This window comes from Pan troglodytes, chromosome 12 (assembly GCF_028858775.2).
Source record: "Pan troglodytes isolate AG18354 chromosome 12, NHGRI_mPanTro3-v2.0_pri, whole genome shotgun sequence".
Classification (NCBI taxonomy): Eukaryota; Metazoa; Chordata; class Mammalia; order Primates; family Hominidae; genus Pan; species Pan troglodytes.
The window spans coordinates 23953818-23966703 of NC_072410.2; the positions used below are offsets into that span (position 1 = coordinate 23953818).

Below are 12886 nucleotides of genomic sequence, written 5' to 3' on the forward strand. Positions count from 1 at the left end.
GGTATCACATGACCACTTCCCGGAAGCGCAGCAGACCCGCTCAACTTCATCCTGGGTTGAGGCGGAGTAGAACTTCCAGAATTATGGCGGAGTCCGGGCTGAGGCAGGACCCGCAGAGCACAGCTGCAGCCACTGTGCTAAAGCGGGCCGTAGAACTAGATTCGGAGTCGCGGTATCCGCAGGCTCTGGTGTGTTACCAAGAGGGGATTGATCTGCTCCTGCAGGTTCTGAAAGGTGAGCAATGAGCCAAGGCGGGGAGGACCTGAGGAAAAGGAGCTGGTTCCTGCTGTGTCTGGGGTGAAGTGAATGAGTTAAAAATGATTTTTGCACACCACGAAGAAGCAGTTAAATACAGAAGGTGGGATATTCTACAGGACAACTGGGCCGCTTTCTTTTAGATCTTTAATAGATTGATGTCATCTAGAAAAGGTGGGGAGGCTACTAGTCTAGATTTTAAAAGACTTAAGAGATATAAGATATAACGCAATGTAATATATAAGCTTTGATAGGACCTGGATTTGTACGAACTTTAAAAGACATTTTTGGATCTATTAGAAAAGTTTGAATATAGATTGGGGGACATTAAAATTATTTTCTTAGGCAATATGATTTTTTTCCAAAACTTTCCTTAATTTTTAGAGATGCAGACCAAAGTGTTTTAGAAAGAGATGCTATGATGTCTTTAGTTAATTTTCCTTAAGCAAAAATTTCTTAAAAATCGAAGCTCTATTTGAGCAAAAATGCTAATTTAAAAAATTTCGGTGATGGGTAATAAGGGTGTTTATTATACGATTATTTTTAATTTTCTGTTTAAACATTTGCATTTAAAGCAAGCCAAAGTAAAATTATGTAGCGGTAGAAGAAGAAAAGTTTTTCTTAAACGGATGAAGTTCGGTGTGAGAAATGCGCAGGGTTGTGGAGGAAACAAGTGAGACTTTTCGTATTATTCAATGTTGAGAAATACCCAAATATTCCTTAACACCCAGCACAACCCTGGTTCACAGTAGACACTCAATATGTATGTATTAAATTGATAAGATCAGCTCCTGCTCCCCAACCCCCGACACTCCCGGTCTGGACTAAGCTCCCTCTGTTCTTTCTAGTTTAAGCTTCTTATAATTAAAGTGTTACAGAAGCTTTGAGGCAGCAGAGGGGAGCCCTTTATGGTTTGGTGCTTTGGTCAGAACTACAAACTCTACCGGCCGGGCGCGGTGGCTCACTCCTGTAATCCCAGCACTTTGGGAGGCCAAGGCGGGTGGATCATGAGGTCAAGAGATCGAGACCATCCTGGCCAACATGGTGAAACCCCGTCTCTACTGAAAATACAAAAATTAGCCGGGCATGGTGGCACGCACCTGTAGTCCCAGCTACTTGGGAGGCTGAGGCAGGAGAATTGCTTGAATCCGGGAGGCGGAGGTTGCAGTGAGCCGAGATCGCGCCACTGCACTCCAGTCTGCCAATAGAGCGAGACTCCGTCTCAAAAAAAAGAAAAATTAACTGTAAACTCTACCTTGCCTGGGGCATTATTTGATGATAATGATGACAGTGACAACAGCAATAAGCATAGCTATCACGTTTCAGTGCTGAGTGCCAGGCATTGCAGAAAACATTAAAAGCATGATCTCGTTTCATCCGTACCAATTGCCCTATCAAGTAGGAGTTGATGGTATTCTCGTTTTACAGCATAAAAAGTATTGTTCGCTTTCAAGTTCTGCCACTAGGAGGTGGTAGAGTCACAGTCGGAGCCCAAGGCCCCAACGACTCTGGTATACTGAATCCCAAAAGAGAGATGGTGTACTGTGTTGGTCAGGTGGAACACTGCTCAAGTTTTGGCTGCGCTAGGAATCTGAAGCAGGAGAATCACAGTTCTGCTCTAGGGTGCTTCACCGATCCCGTAGAGGTTACAGAGACAGTGATGTCACATAGATGGGTTAAGACCAAAATGCAAATAGCGCTAATACAGGGAATAAGTGCCAGGAGAGAGATATCTATAGATAAACGCAATGAGGATTTAAACAGTTAAAGGTCATGTGAGGGTGGAAAGGCAGAGGTGGAGTTTGATTGGGGCTTTGGAGGAAAAAGAATTTCAGAAGTCAGAAATTCATCTAAGAGTCTTCAAATTCCTGTGCTGTCTTACGAAATAAGTAGTTTGGTTGAGCATGTGTCTGAAGAGGAAGAGTGAGAAGTAAAGTTTAAAGGTAGATAGAGGCTTGGATCACATTGTGGATGGCCTTGACTACTAGGAGATTTTAACTTATTCCACAGGCAAGGAGAAACCATTTAAGGTTTTTACAAAGGAGTAACATAATTGGAGTTGCATTTCAGGGCTTGTCTCTTTCAGGAATGTGCTCTTTTCTCACAGATATTTATTTGCATGGCATACTCTCTCTCCTATTTCAGGCCTTTACACAAATACCACCTTCTTTGTGAGGCTTTCCCAGACCTCCAGTGTAAAATTATAACCCCATCCCAGCACTCCCTGTCCTCCTTCATTATTTTATTTAATAGCACTTACCTCAATCTAATATACATGTTTTGCCAATTTATTTTTATTGTTCTCTTCCTACTTGAACAATAGAAGAGAATTTTGTCTGTTTTATGAACTGCTGTATCCACAGCACTTAGAACAGTGCTGGGCATGTTGTTCTCAATAAATATTTCTTGAATAAAGGACTGAATATGGCAAGGATGTAAAGTAGACATTAACCTGTAGAGACTGAAGTTAAGCAGACCAATTAAGGAGCTCCTGCTGGAATCAAAATAAGAGGTGAGTATAGCCATTATAGAAAACAGTATGGAGATTCCTCAAAAAATTAAAAAGAGAACTACCATATGATCCATTGATCCCATTACTGGGTATATATCCAAAGGAAATGAAATCATTATGTTGAAGAGATATTTGTACTCCCAAGCTTACTGCAGCACTATTCATAATAGCTAAGATAGGGAATCAACCCAAGTGTCTATCAGCAGATGAATAAAGAAAATATGGTACATATATACAGTAGAGTACTGTTCAGCCATAAAAAATGAAATCCTGTCATTTGTGACATGGACAAACTTGTAGGAAATTGTTAAGTGAAATAAGCCAGACACAGAAAGACAAATACCACATGATCTAACTCATATGTGGAATCTAAAAAAGTTAATATCATAGAAGTAGAGAGTAGAATAGTGGTTACCAGAAGCTGGGAAGGGCAGTGGGTAGGAGGAATGGGGAGAGGTTGGTCAAAGGGTACAAAATTACAGTTAGATGCCAGGTGCAGTGGCTCATGCCTGCAATCCCAGTACTTTGGGAGGCTGAGGTGGGTGGATCACTTGAGGTCAGGAGTTCGAGACCAGCCTGGCCAACATGGTGAAACCCTCTCTTAAAGAAAAAAAAAATTACAGTTAAATAAGAGGAATAAATTCTGGTGTCTTATTACACAATAGGGTGACTAGAGTTAATAATGTGTTGTATGTTTCAACATAGCTAGAATGAAGGATTTTCAATGTTCTTACCACAAAGAAACAATAAATATTTGAGATGACAGATATGCTAATTACCCTGATTTGATCATTACACAATGTATACATGTATCAAAACATCACATTGTACCCCATTAATATGTATAATTATTATGTGCCAATTAAAATTAATAAAACCTTTTTAAAAAGATGAGACATGACAAGGGCCTGAATGGACCAGGGAGATGATACCAGTATTAAGATAAGGAGGGGGCACTGGCACATGATTAGATATGGGAGTAAGGTTAATGGGAATCAAAGATGGCTGTAAGGGTCCAAGCCTGAGAAACTGTAGCGTAATGATTGAAGGATGGGTCTATGTGTGAGACACTGCCAGCTGATCAAGGACAATGACTAAGACTGAACTACTACATAATTTAAAGTCTAGCAAGGTTGAGGAAAGGTTGTGTTTTGCTTTTATTTGGGCAGGAGAGGGATGGGGGAAAGCTAGAATGAGCTCTGTGGAATCAAAATTATCAGCATGAACTCATGGTTTTTAATATTTATATAGATGGACAGAAACAAATACATATAGATGTATGTATATATAGATGTATGTGTTAGTAAGCCTACATATACCTCCTAGCTGTATTGACTGAGAGGGTCTAGAAGTAGTGGTGGGACTCCCCCAGCAGCAATGAACACAGCTAGCACCCAGAATTTGGTTTCTCAATGCCATTCTTCAATAAAAGTGACCGAGGCTCCTTGGAAAAGTGTATTTCAGGGCTGGGGCAAAAAATAAACAAGATGAGTTTTAACAAATCTTTTGGCTTCCCTGGGCCACATTGGAAAAATAATTGTCTTGGGCTACATGTAAAATACACTAACACGACAGCTGATGAGCTAAAACACACACACACGCACACACACACACACACATACACACACCCCTCATAATGTTTTAAGAAAGTTTACGAATGGCCAGGTGTGGTGGCTCACGCCTGTAATCGCTGCACTTTGGGAGCCCTAGGCGGGTGGATTGCTTGAGGTCAGGAATTCAAGACCAGCCTGACCAACATGGCGAAACCCTGTCTCTACTAAAAATACAAAAAATTAGCCGGGTGTGGTGGCAGGCACCTATAATCCCAGCTACTCCGGAGGCTGAGGCAGGAGAATCGCTTGAACCTCGGAGGCGGAGGTTGCAGTAAGCCGAGATTGCACCTCCAGCCTGGGCAACACAGCGAGACTCCGTCTCAGAAAAAAAAAAAAAAAAAGTTTATGAATTTGTGTTGGGCCTCATTCAGAGCTGTCCTGGGCCACATGCAAGAGTTGGACAAATTTGGTTTAAAACATCTTGTGGCTGTGCATGGTGGCTCATGCCTGTAATCCCAGCACTTTGGAAGGCCAAGGCAGGCGGATTGCCTGAGCCCAGGAGTTCGAGACTAGCCTGGGCAACATGGTGATACCCCATCTCTACAGAAAATAGAAAAGAAATACAAAAACTAGCCAGGCATAGTAATGTGTGCCTGTAGTCTCAGCTACTTGGGAGGCTGAGGTGGGAGGATTCCTTGTGCCTGGGAGGCAGAGGTTGCAGTGAGCCGAGATCATGTCACTGCACTCCAGCCTGGGCGACAGAGCCAGACTGTGTCTCAGCGAAACAAAATGAAACAAAAAAATCCTGAATCAAAATGTAAGGACATAATAGCAATGGGGGCTTGACAAAAGGACACAGGAACTAACATGAAGGAGATGTCAAAGCCAAAGCTGATAAAATTTGAGCAGGAAAATGATAGTATTGGATTATAACTCATAGAGTAAAATAAATATCCCTGAGCCCATACTATTTAATCGAATAAATAGATTGGGAAGGAATGACGGAAATAGAAAACCACCATTTTGCAAACATCACAGTCATAGTTGTTGCAGGCAAGGACCATCAACAGATGCTAAAATTAGTGGGAGAAAGAGTGATGGGAAGCAGGATATCTTTCCATAAGGTACTTACAAATTACAAAAGAGAAAATAGTGATTTTACAGTGGAGAAATCTGAACTACACCTTTACCAAATGGTCAGTTAATATCATCAGTAGTAAGACACATCAACATCATGTACCCACTGAGCAAGGCACATCACTTCTGTGATTTTCTTGCCAAAAATGCATAAACCAAGTCTAATGATGAGAAACATCAGACTGTCCAAAATGAGAGACATTCTGCAAAAATAACTGACCAATATTATTCCTAAATGTCAAGGTCATAGAAGGCAGAGAAAGATTAAGGAACTAGCCTCTCCCTCTCCCGTCTCCCTCTCCCGTCTCCCGTCTCCCTCTCCCGTCTCCCTCTCCCTCTCCCGTCTCCCTCTCCCGTCTCCCTCTCCCGTCTCCCTCTCCCGTCTCCCTCTCCCTCTCCCGTCTCCCTCTCCCTCTCCCGTCTCCCTCTCCCTCTCCCGTCTCCCTCTCCCTCTCCCTCTCCCGTCTCCCTCTCCCTCTCCTTTCCACGGTCTCCCTCTCATGCCAGGCCAAAGGTGGACTGTACTGCTGCCATCTCGGCTCGCTGCAGCCTCCCTGCCTGATTCTCCTGCCTCAGCCTGCCGAGTGCCTGCGATTGCAGGCGCGCGCCGCCACGCCTGACTGGTTTTCGTGTTTTTTTGATGGGGACGGGGTTTCGCTGTGTTGGCCGGACTGGTCTCCAGCGCCTAGCCGCGAGTGATCCGCCAGCCTCGGCCTCCCGAGGTGCCGGGATTACAGACGGAGTCTCATTCACTCAGTGCTCAATGGTGCCCAGGCTGCAGTGCAGTGGCGTGATCTTGGCTCGCTACGGCCTCCACCTCCCAGCCGCCTGCCTTGGCCCCCCAAAGTGCCGAGATTGCAGCCTCTGCTCGGCCGCCACCCCGTCTGGGAAGTGAGGAGCGTCTCTGCCTGGCTGCCCATCGTCTGGGATGTGAGGAGCCCCTCTGCCTGGCTGCCCAGTCTGGAAAGTGAGGAGTGTCTCCGCAGGGCCGCCATCCCACCTGGGAAGTGAGGAGCGCCTCGTCCCGGCCGCCATCCCATCTAGGAAGTGAGGAGCGTCTCTGCCTGGCAGCCCATCGTCTGAGATGTGGGGAGCGCCTCTGCCCCGCCGCCCCGTCTGGGATGTGAGGAGCGCCTCGGCCGGGCCGCGACCCCGTCTGGGAGATGAGGAGCGTCTCTGCCCGGCCGCCCCGTCTGAGAAGTGAGGAGACCCTCCGCCTGGCAACCGCCCCGTCTGAGAAGTGAGGAGCCCCTCCGCCTGGCTGCCACCCCGTCTGGGAAGTGAGGAGCATCTCCGCCCGGCAGCCACCCCATCCGGGAGGGAGGTGGGGGTCAGCCCCCCGCCCGGCCAGCCGCCCCATCCGGGAGGGAGGTGGGGGGCTCAGCCCCCCGCCCGGCCAGCCGCCCCGTCCGGGAGGTGAGGGGCGCCTCTGCCCGGCCGCCCCTACTGGGAAGTGAGGAGCCCCTCTGCCCAGCCAGGAGCCCCTCTGCCCAGCCAGCCGCCCCATCCGGGAGGGAGGTGGGGGGGTGTCAGCGCCCCCTCCCGGCCAGCCGCCCCGTCCGGGAGGGAGGTGGGGGGGTCAGCCCCCCGCCCGGCCAGCCGCCCCATCCGGGACGGAGGTGGGGGACTCAGCCCCACGCCCGGCCAGCCGCCCCGTCCGGGAGGGAGATGGGGGGGGTCAGCCCCCTGCCTGGCCAGCCACCCGGTCCGGGAGCTGAGGGGCGCCTCTGCCTGGCCGCCCCTACTGGGAAGTGAGGAGCCCCTCTGCCCGGCCACCACCCCATCTGGGAGGTGTACCCAACAGCTCATTGAGAATGGGCCATGATGACGATGGCGGTTTTCTGGAGTAGAAAGGGGGGCAAGGTGGGGAAAAGATTGAGAAATCGGATGGTTGCCGTGTCTGTGTAGAAATAAGTAGACATGGGAGACTTTTCATTTTGTTCTGTACTAAGAAAAATTCTTCTGCCTTGGGATCCTGTTGATCTATGACCTTACCCCCAACCTTGTGCTCTCTGAAACATGTGCTGTGTCCACTCAGGGTTAAATGGATTAAGGGCGGTGCAAGATGTGCTTTGTTAAACAGATTCTTGAAGGCAGCATGCTCGTTAAGAGTCATCACCACTCCCTAATCTCAAGTACCCAGGGACACAAACACTCTGCCTAGGAAAACCAGAGACCTTTGTTCACTTGTTTGTCTGCTGACCTTCCCTCCACTAGTGTCCTATGACCCTGCCAAATCCCCCTCTGTGAGAAACACCCAAGAATGATCAATTAAAAAAAAAAAAAAAAAAGAAAGATTAAGGAACTAACACAGATTGGAGGAGACTAAGGACACATAACTAAATGCAATATGGGATCCTGGACCAGAAAGCAAACTTTCATTAGTGGGAAAATTGGTGAAATTCAAATAAGGTTTGTAGATAAGTGCATAGTATTGTTTCCGTGTTAATTTCCTAGCTCTGATACTTGTAGTATGGTTTGTAATATGTTAACATTAAGAGAATCTAGGTGAAGGAGGTTATCTGTACCATTTTTGCAACTTTTCTGTAAATATAAAAAATTAACTCAAAATGTTTTTTAAAATGAGAGATTAAAATGAAATTATTGGCTGGGCACTGTGGCTCACGCCTGTAATCCCAGCACTTTGGGAGGCCGAGGTGGGCGGATCACCTGAGATCAGGAGTCGGAGACCAGCCTGACCAATATGGTGAAACCCCGTCTCTACTAAAAATACAAAAATGGGCCGGGCACGGTGGCTCACGCCTGTAATCCCAGCACTTTGGGAGGCCGAGGCAGGAGGATCACTTGAGGTCAGGAGTTCGAGACCAGCCTGACCAACATGGTGAAAACCAGTCTCTACTAAAAATACAAAAACTAGCCAGGCATGGTGGTGGGCGCCTGTAGTCCCAGCTACTCAGGAGGCTAAGACAGGAGAATTGCTTGAACCCGGGAGGTGGAGGTTGCAGAGAGCCGAGATCATGCCACTGCACTCCAGCCTGGGCGACAGAGCGAGACTCCGTCTCAAAACAAACAAACAAAAAATGAGATTATTATGGAAAATATAAGCGATGTTGAAAGGAAAAAAGGGAAGGAACAAGAAGTGATTTGTTGACTGATTTGGGAGGAGGGGTGGTTGGGTAAAACTTTATGATCATGTATATTCAAAAATAACATTTTTGTGGTAGTTGGAAAAATGTGCATTAACTATAATGGGGAGGTCTGGAAGAGTAGCTGGTTTTGTGGAAGATAAATATTTTTTGCTATCTTTTAATTATGCAAAAATTTCAAACTTGTGGGTAGTTAGGATAAAATAGTGCTCAGACATGAGTTTGACATGTAATGAGCCACCTTTCATCCCACCAGATTTGATGTCCCAGAGATGAGACATAGTGTCAAGAGCTCCCACTCCTAAACCAAGCTGCATCACGCTTCGTGTAAATATGAAGGTCTTGTATGTTCAAGCCAAATTTGAGTTTATTGTGTGTGTTTGAGGACTGAGGCAAGCCATACTAGAGGATAGGAAATTTGTAGAAAACTTGAGAAACTGAAAATAATGCCCAAATTAAATAGAAAAACTATTTTGATACTTGATAATATATATTTTTAAATTTGTAGGTACCAAAGATAATACTAAGAGATGTAATCTCAGAGAAAAAATTTCCAAATACATGGACAGAGCGGAAAACATAAAGAAGTACTTGGACCAAGAAAAAGAAGGTAAAGAGGTTGTTTTAGAAAACGCATCCATAAACAACTGTGACCATGCATTTACCCAATGTTTCTGGCTCCTGCCCTTTGGAGCTCTGTGTGGTCTGGACCAGTTGTCCCTGGGAGCTTACCGGATTTAATCTGTATTTCCACTCCCATACAGGAGTTGTTCTTAATTTTTTGTTTGTTTGTTTGTTTTGGCTTTTGTTTTTAGTTGGGGGTGGGAATATCAGACACCCCTTTGAACATCTCATGAAAGCTATACTTACTGGAGAATGTTCCATGCCATTTTTAAGGGGTTCACAAATCCCTATGAAGCTTATGTGTGGACCCTATGTTAAGAAATACTACAGGGAATACTGAATGTAAATTGTGTATTTTATTTATATTTCCCTTTATGAAATGACCAAAATCATGAAAGAAGCTAAAGAAACTCCTGGGATTTCTCTCAGATTTTGTTGTGAATCAAAACACCTCAGGAGTTAAGCGTTCCTAATGATTAGAGGTCAGGTAGGTATTGTTCCCTATTATTAGTTCCCTACTCCTAAGCATCCAGTTTACAAATGTCTGTAAATGGCCATTTCCACCCTTACCTGAGTGCATACTTGCTGCTTTCTATAGCCAAAGGTACTGCTGCCCTCAAAAGCCAGTGCCCCCAGGCCCCAGCTTTTCTTCCTCTCTATACTTTCTACACCCCTTTCCCCATCTCTTCCTACTATCCTGTATCAGTACATACCCTGGGGACCCCCCACTGAGCTCCTTTGTTCAGTGGGAATAAAGTTATGTTTCCTTAGCCCCGATATGAAATTTAGAATGAAATTTTACTCCAAAACATTGATGAAATATAGTACCTTCAGCATTGTGGTTTTGAGTACATGGAATTAAATTAACCTCTATGCGGCTATCTTGGCTTAAAAAATAAGGCATAGTTGCCAACGTTATCTATGTGGAAATATTTGGAACAGAATCCAAACTACTGATTTTTAAACAAAGTGTAAAGTATAATTTAGGGGCTACCATTAGGGTTTTTTTTTTTTTTTTTTTAGACGGAGTCTCGCTGTGTTGCCCAGGCTGGAGTGCAGTGGCGCGATCTCTGCTTACTGCAACCTCTGCCTCCTGGGTTCAAGCAATTCTTCTGTCTCAGCCTCCTGAGTAGCTGGGACTACAGGCACCTGCCACCAAGCCTGGCTCATTTTTGTATTTTTAGTAGAGTTGAGGTTTTGCCATATTGGTCAGGCTGGTCTCTAACTCCTGACCTCAGGTGATCCTCCCGCCTCAGCCTCCCAAAGTGCTGGGATTACAAGTGTGAGCCACCACGCCCAGCCAGGGGTCATATTTTTTTAAAACCTTAAAGGTTTCTGATAACTTTTTCAATGTTCATTTTGAATGAACAAAAGCAATAGATCTATCCTATTGATCCTGTGACATCCCAGTCTTTAGCTTATTAAGAAGTACTATAAATTTCTGTTTAAAACTCTACACGTGCCAAGAAAGACTTTGAAGCTTCATATTATACTGCATTAATGTTTTTTCTTTTTTTTTGAGGCAGAGTCTTGCTCTGTTGCCCAGGCTGGAGTGCGGTGGCATGATCTCAGCTCACTGCAACATCCACCTGGGTTCAAGTGATTCTCCTGCCTCAGCCCCCCAGGTAGTTGGGACTACAGGCACCTGACATCATGCCTGGCTACTTTTTATATTTTTAGTAGAGCTGGGGTTTCACCATGTTGGCCAGGCTGGTCTCGAACTCCTGACCTCAAATGATCTACCTACCTTGGCCTCCCAAAATGCTGGGATTACAGGCATGAGCCACCGCGCTCTGCCCTGCATTCATGTTTAATACTCACTTTAGTTATTAGATTGCAAGACATAAAAAGACAAGTCTGAAGAGGAGGACCAGATAGCCACTGAGTTTTAGTATGTGGTGCTACCCATGGTGACAGGAAGTTATTGGATACCTTTATATATACACTACTCCCTTCAACAAACTGCCTGGTCTATAGGATCTGGCTCAAGGACCTGTTCCAGGAAACCTCTAGATTTTCCCCCTTGCCTAGCCTCTGTGAAGGCAGAAATCACTAATGGAGTGGTTTGCCTTAAATACCTTTGTACGTGTAACATCCTGCAATGTATATGATATTTAGTAGGCATTCAATAAGTATTTGCTGAATAAGTTAAAAAAATTAATATGTATCTGATGCTGATTAATCACTCTATATAAAATACAAAATGTGTTAAAAAAAATGGTCACTGGTTTTACTGTTGAAGCCTGTGTTTTATAGATGGAAAATATCACAAGCAAATTAAAATAGAAGAGAATGCAACAGGTTTCAGTTATGAGTCACTTTTTCGCGAATACCTTAATGAGACAGTTACAGAAGTTTGGATAGAAGATCCTTATATTAGACATACTCATCAGGTATGTGAACATACTAAAATATAATGAAATATCATATTCAATGTACTAAATTAGTAATAATCCATTCTAATGTCTTTTAGCTGTATAACTTTCTTCGATTTTGTGAGATGCTTATTAAGAGACCATGTAAAGTAAAAACTATTCATCTTCTCACCTCTCTGGATGAAGTAGGTACCTGAAAGCACTTACTCTTTCTTATTAACTTTATTCAGTTACAAGATGTAGTCCAGTCAAGGAGAACACAGATGCAGTGCTTCAGCTAGATTTGTTTCCTTGGGAATTAACTTATTATCTAACAGTATGCATAACATGTCATAAAAAAAGTTATTGATTTTAGGATGCTGATTTTGTATTTGGCCACTTTGCTAAATGCGCTTATTCAAATAGTTTGTTAGTTTAGTCTCTTGGATATTCTGGGAGGCAATCACACTGTCTGCACTATGGACAATTTTGTTTCTTTACCAATTATTATATCTGGGGGATGGTAGCATGATATGATATGGTAGTGGGCATCTCTATCTTGGTTTTGACTTAAAATAGGAATGCTTCTAAATAATTATGATTTCTACGATTGATTTCAAAAGCAGTCAGCTCCACCTGGATGACTAAAACTATTCTAAACTACATTTAAGGAGACAGGATGGAGTTATGTTCACATTAGAAAAAAAGATGATTTTGATAAAAACAATTGCTCTTTAAACTACCTCACATTGTTTGGTTGTTTTTTTGAGATAATAGACATTGAAACTAGTATAGAACATTTCCATCTTAATCCACCTGTGATATAGATTGTATAGCTTAGGGATAATTTAAGATAGTAATAATAACTGCGGCAGATAATCGTATTTTTGCTATTAACAGGGCATTGAGCAAGTGCAGCAAAGTAGAGGGCTGCAAGAAATAGAAGAGTCACTCAGGAGTCATGGAGTGCTGTTGGAAGTTCAATACTCTTCTTCAATACATGACCGAGAAATTAGGTTAGTCTACAATAATGTTTTAATTTTTATGCAGTTGATATATACTTAAAATTTTTGTAAATGTTTTATATAATTGCATATATTTAATAATTTATAAATATTTAAAATTCAAATAAAACTCCATTTAGTACTTTTTCACTTTTGAGAAGAAAAAAAACACTTGGCTTTCTTTTTTACAAAGTAAGCCAAGTGTTTTGTGTGTGAGTTTAATATTTCCTAATGGAATAATATTTACATGTTCTGTGTCATATAGAAAAAGAGAATACTTTTCTGTCTACTCAACTGTATATATAGTGTTATGATATTAGGATAATTTATTTTCTAGTGA

At 43.6% G+C, this 12886-nt stretch overlaps 1 protein-coding gene across 6 annotated transcripts in view; it reads left to right on the forward strand.

The window, feature by feature from the left end:
* MITD1 (microtubule interacting and trafficking domain containing 1) overlaps positions 1–12886 on the forward strand; it is a 21646-nt gene continuing 8760 nt past the window's right edge. For 2 of the 6 annotated variants that reach the window (XR_001715946.3, XM_515647.7), the window contains exons 1-5: positions 3–234; positions 9073–9174; positions 11445–11581; positions 11662–11748; positions 12443–12558. Coding sequence is in view for 5 of the 6 variants with exons in the window: in XM_515647.7 (XP_515647.3) it covers positions 9–234; positions 9073–9174; positions 11445–11581; positions 11662–11748; positions 12443–12558 (668 nt within the window). In the remaining variant the exon portion in view is untranslated. Of the gene's footprint in view, positions 359–6443; positions 6698–6763; positions 6874–9072; positions 9175–11444; positions 11582–11661; positions 11749–12442; positions 12559–12886 lie in introns of those variants that run through there. The other 4 variants (XM_054678036.2, XM_016949089.3, XM_024354580.3 and 1 more) reach the window with 4 other exon arrangements.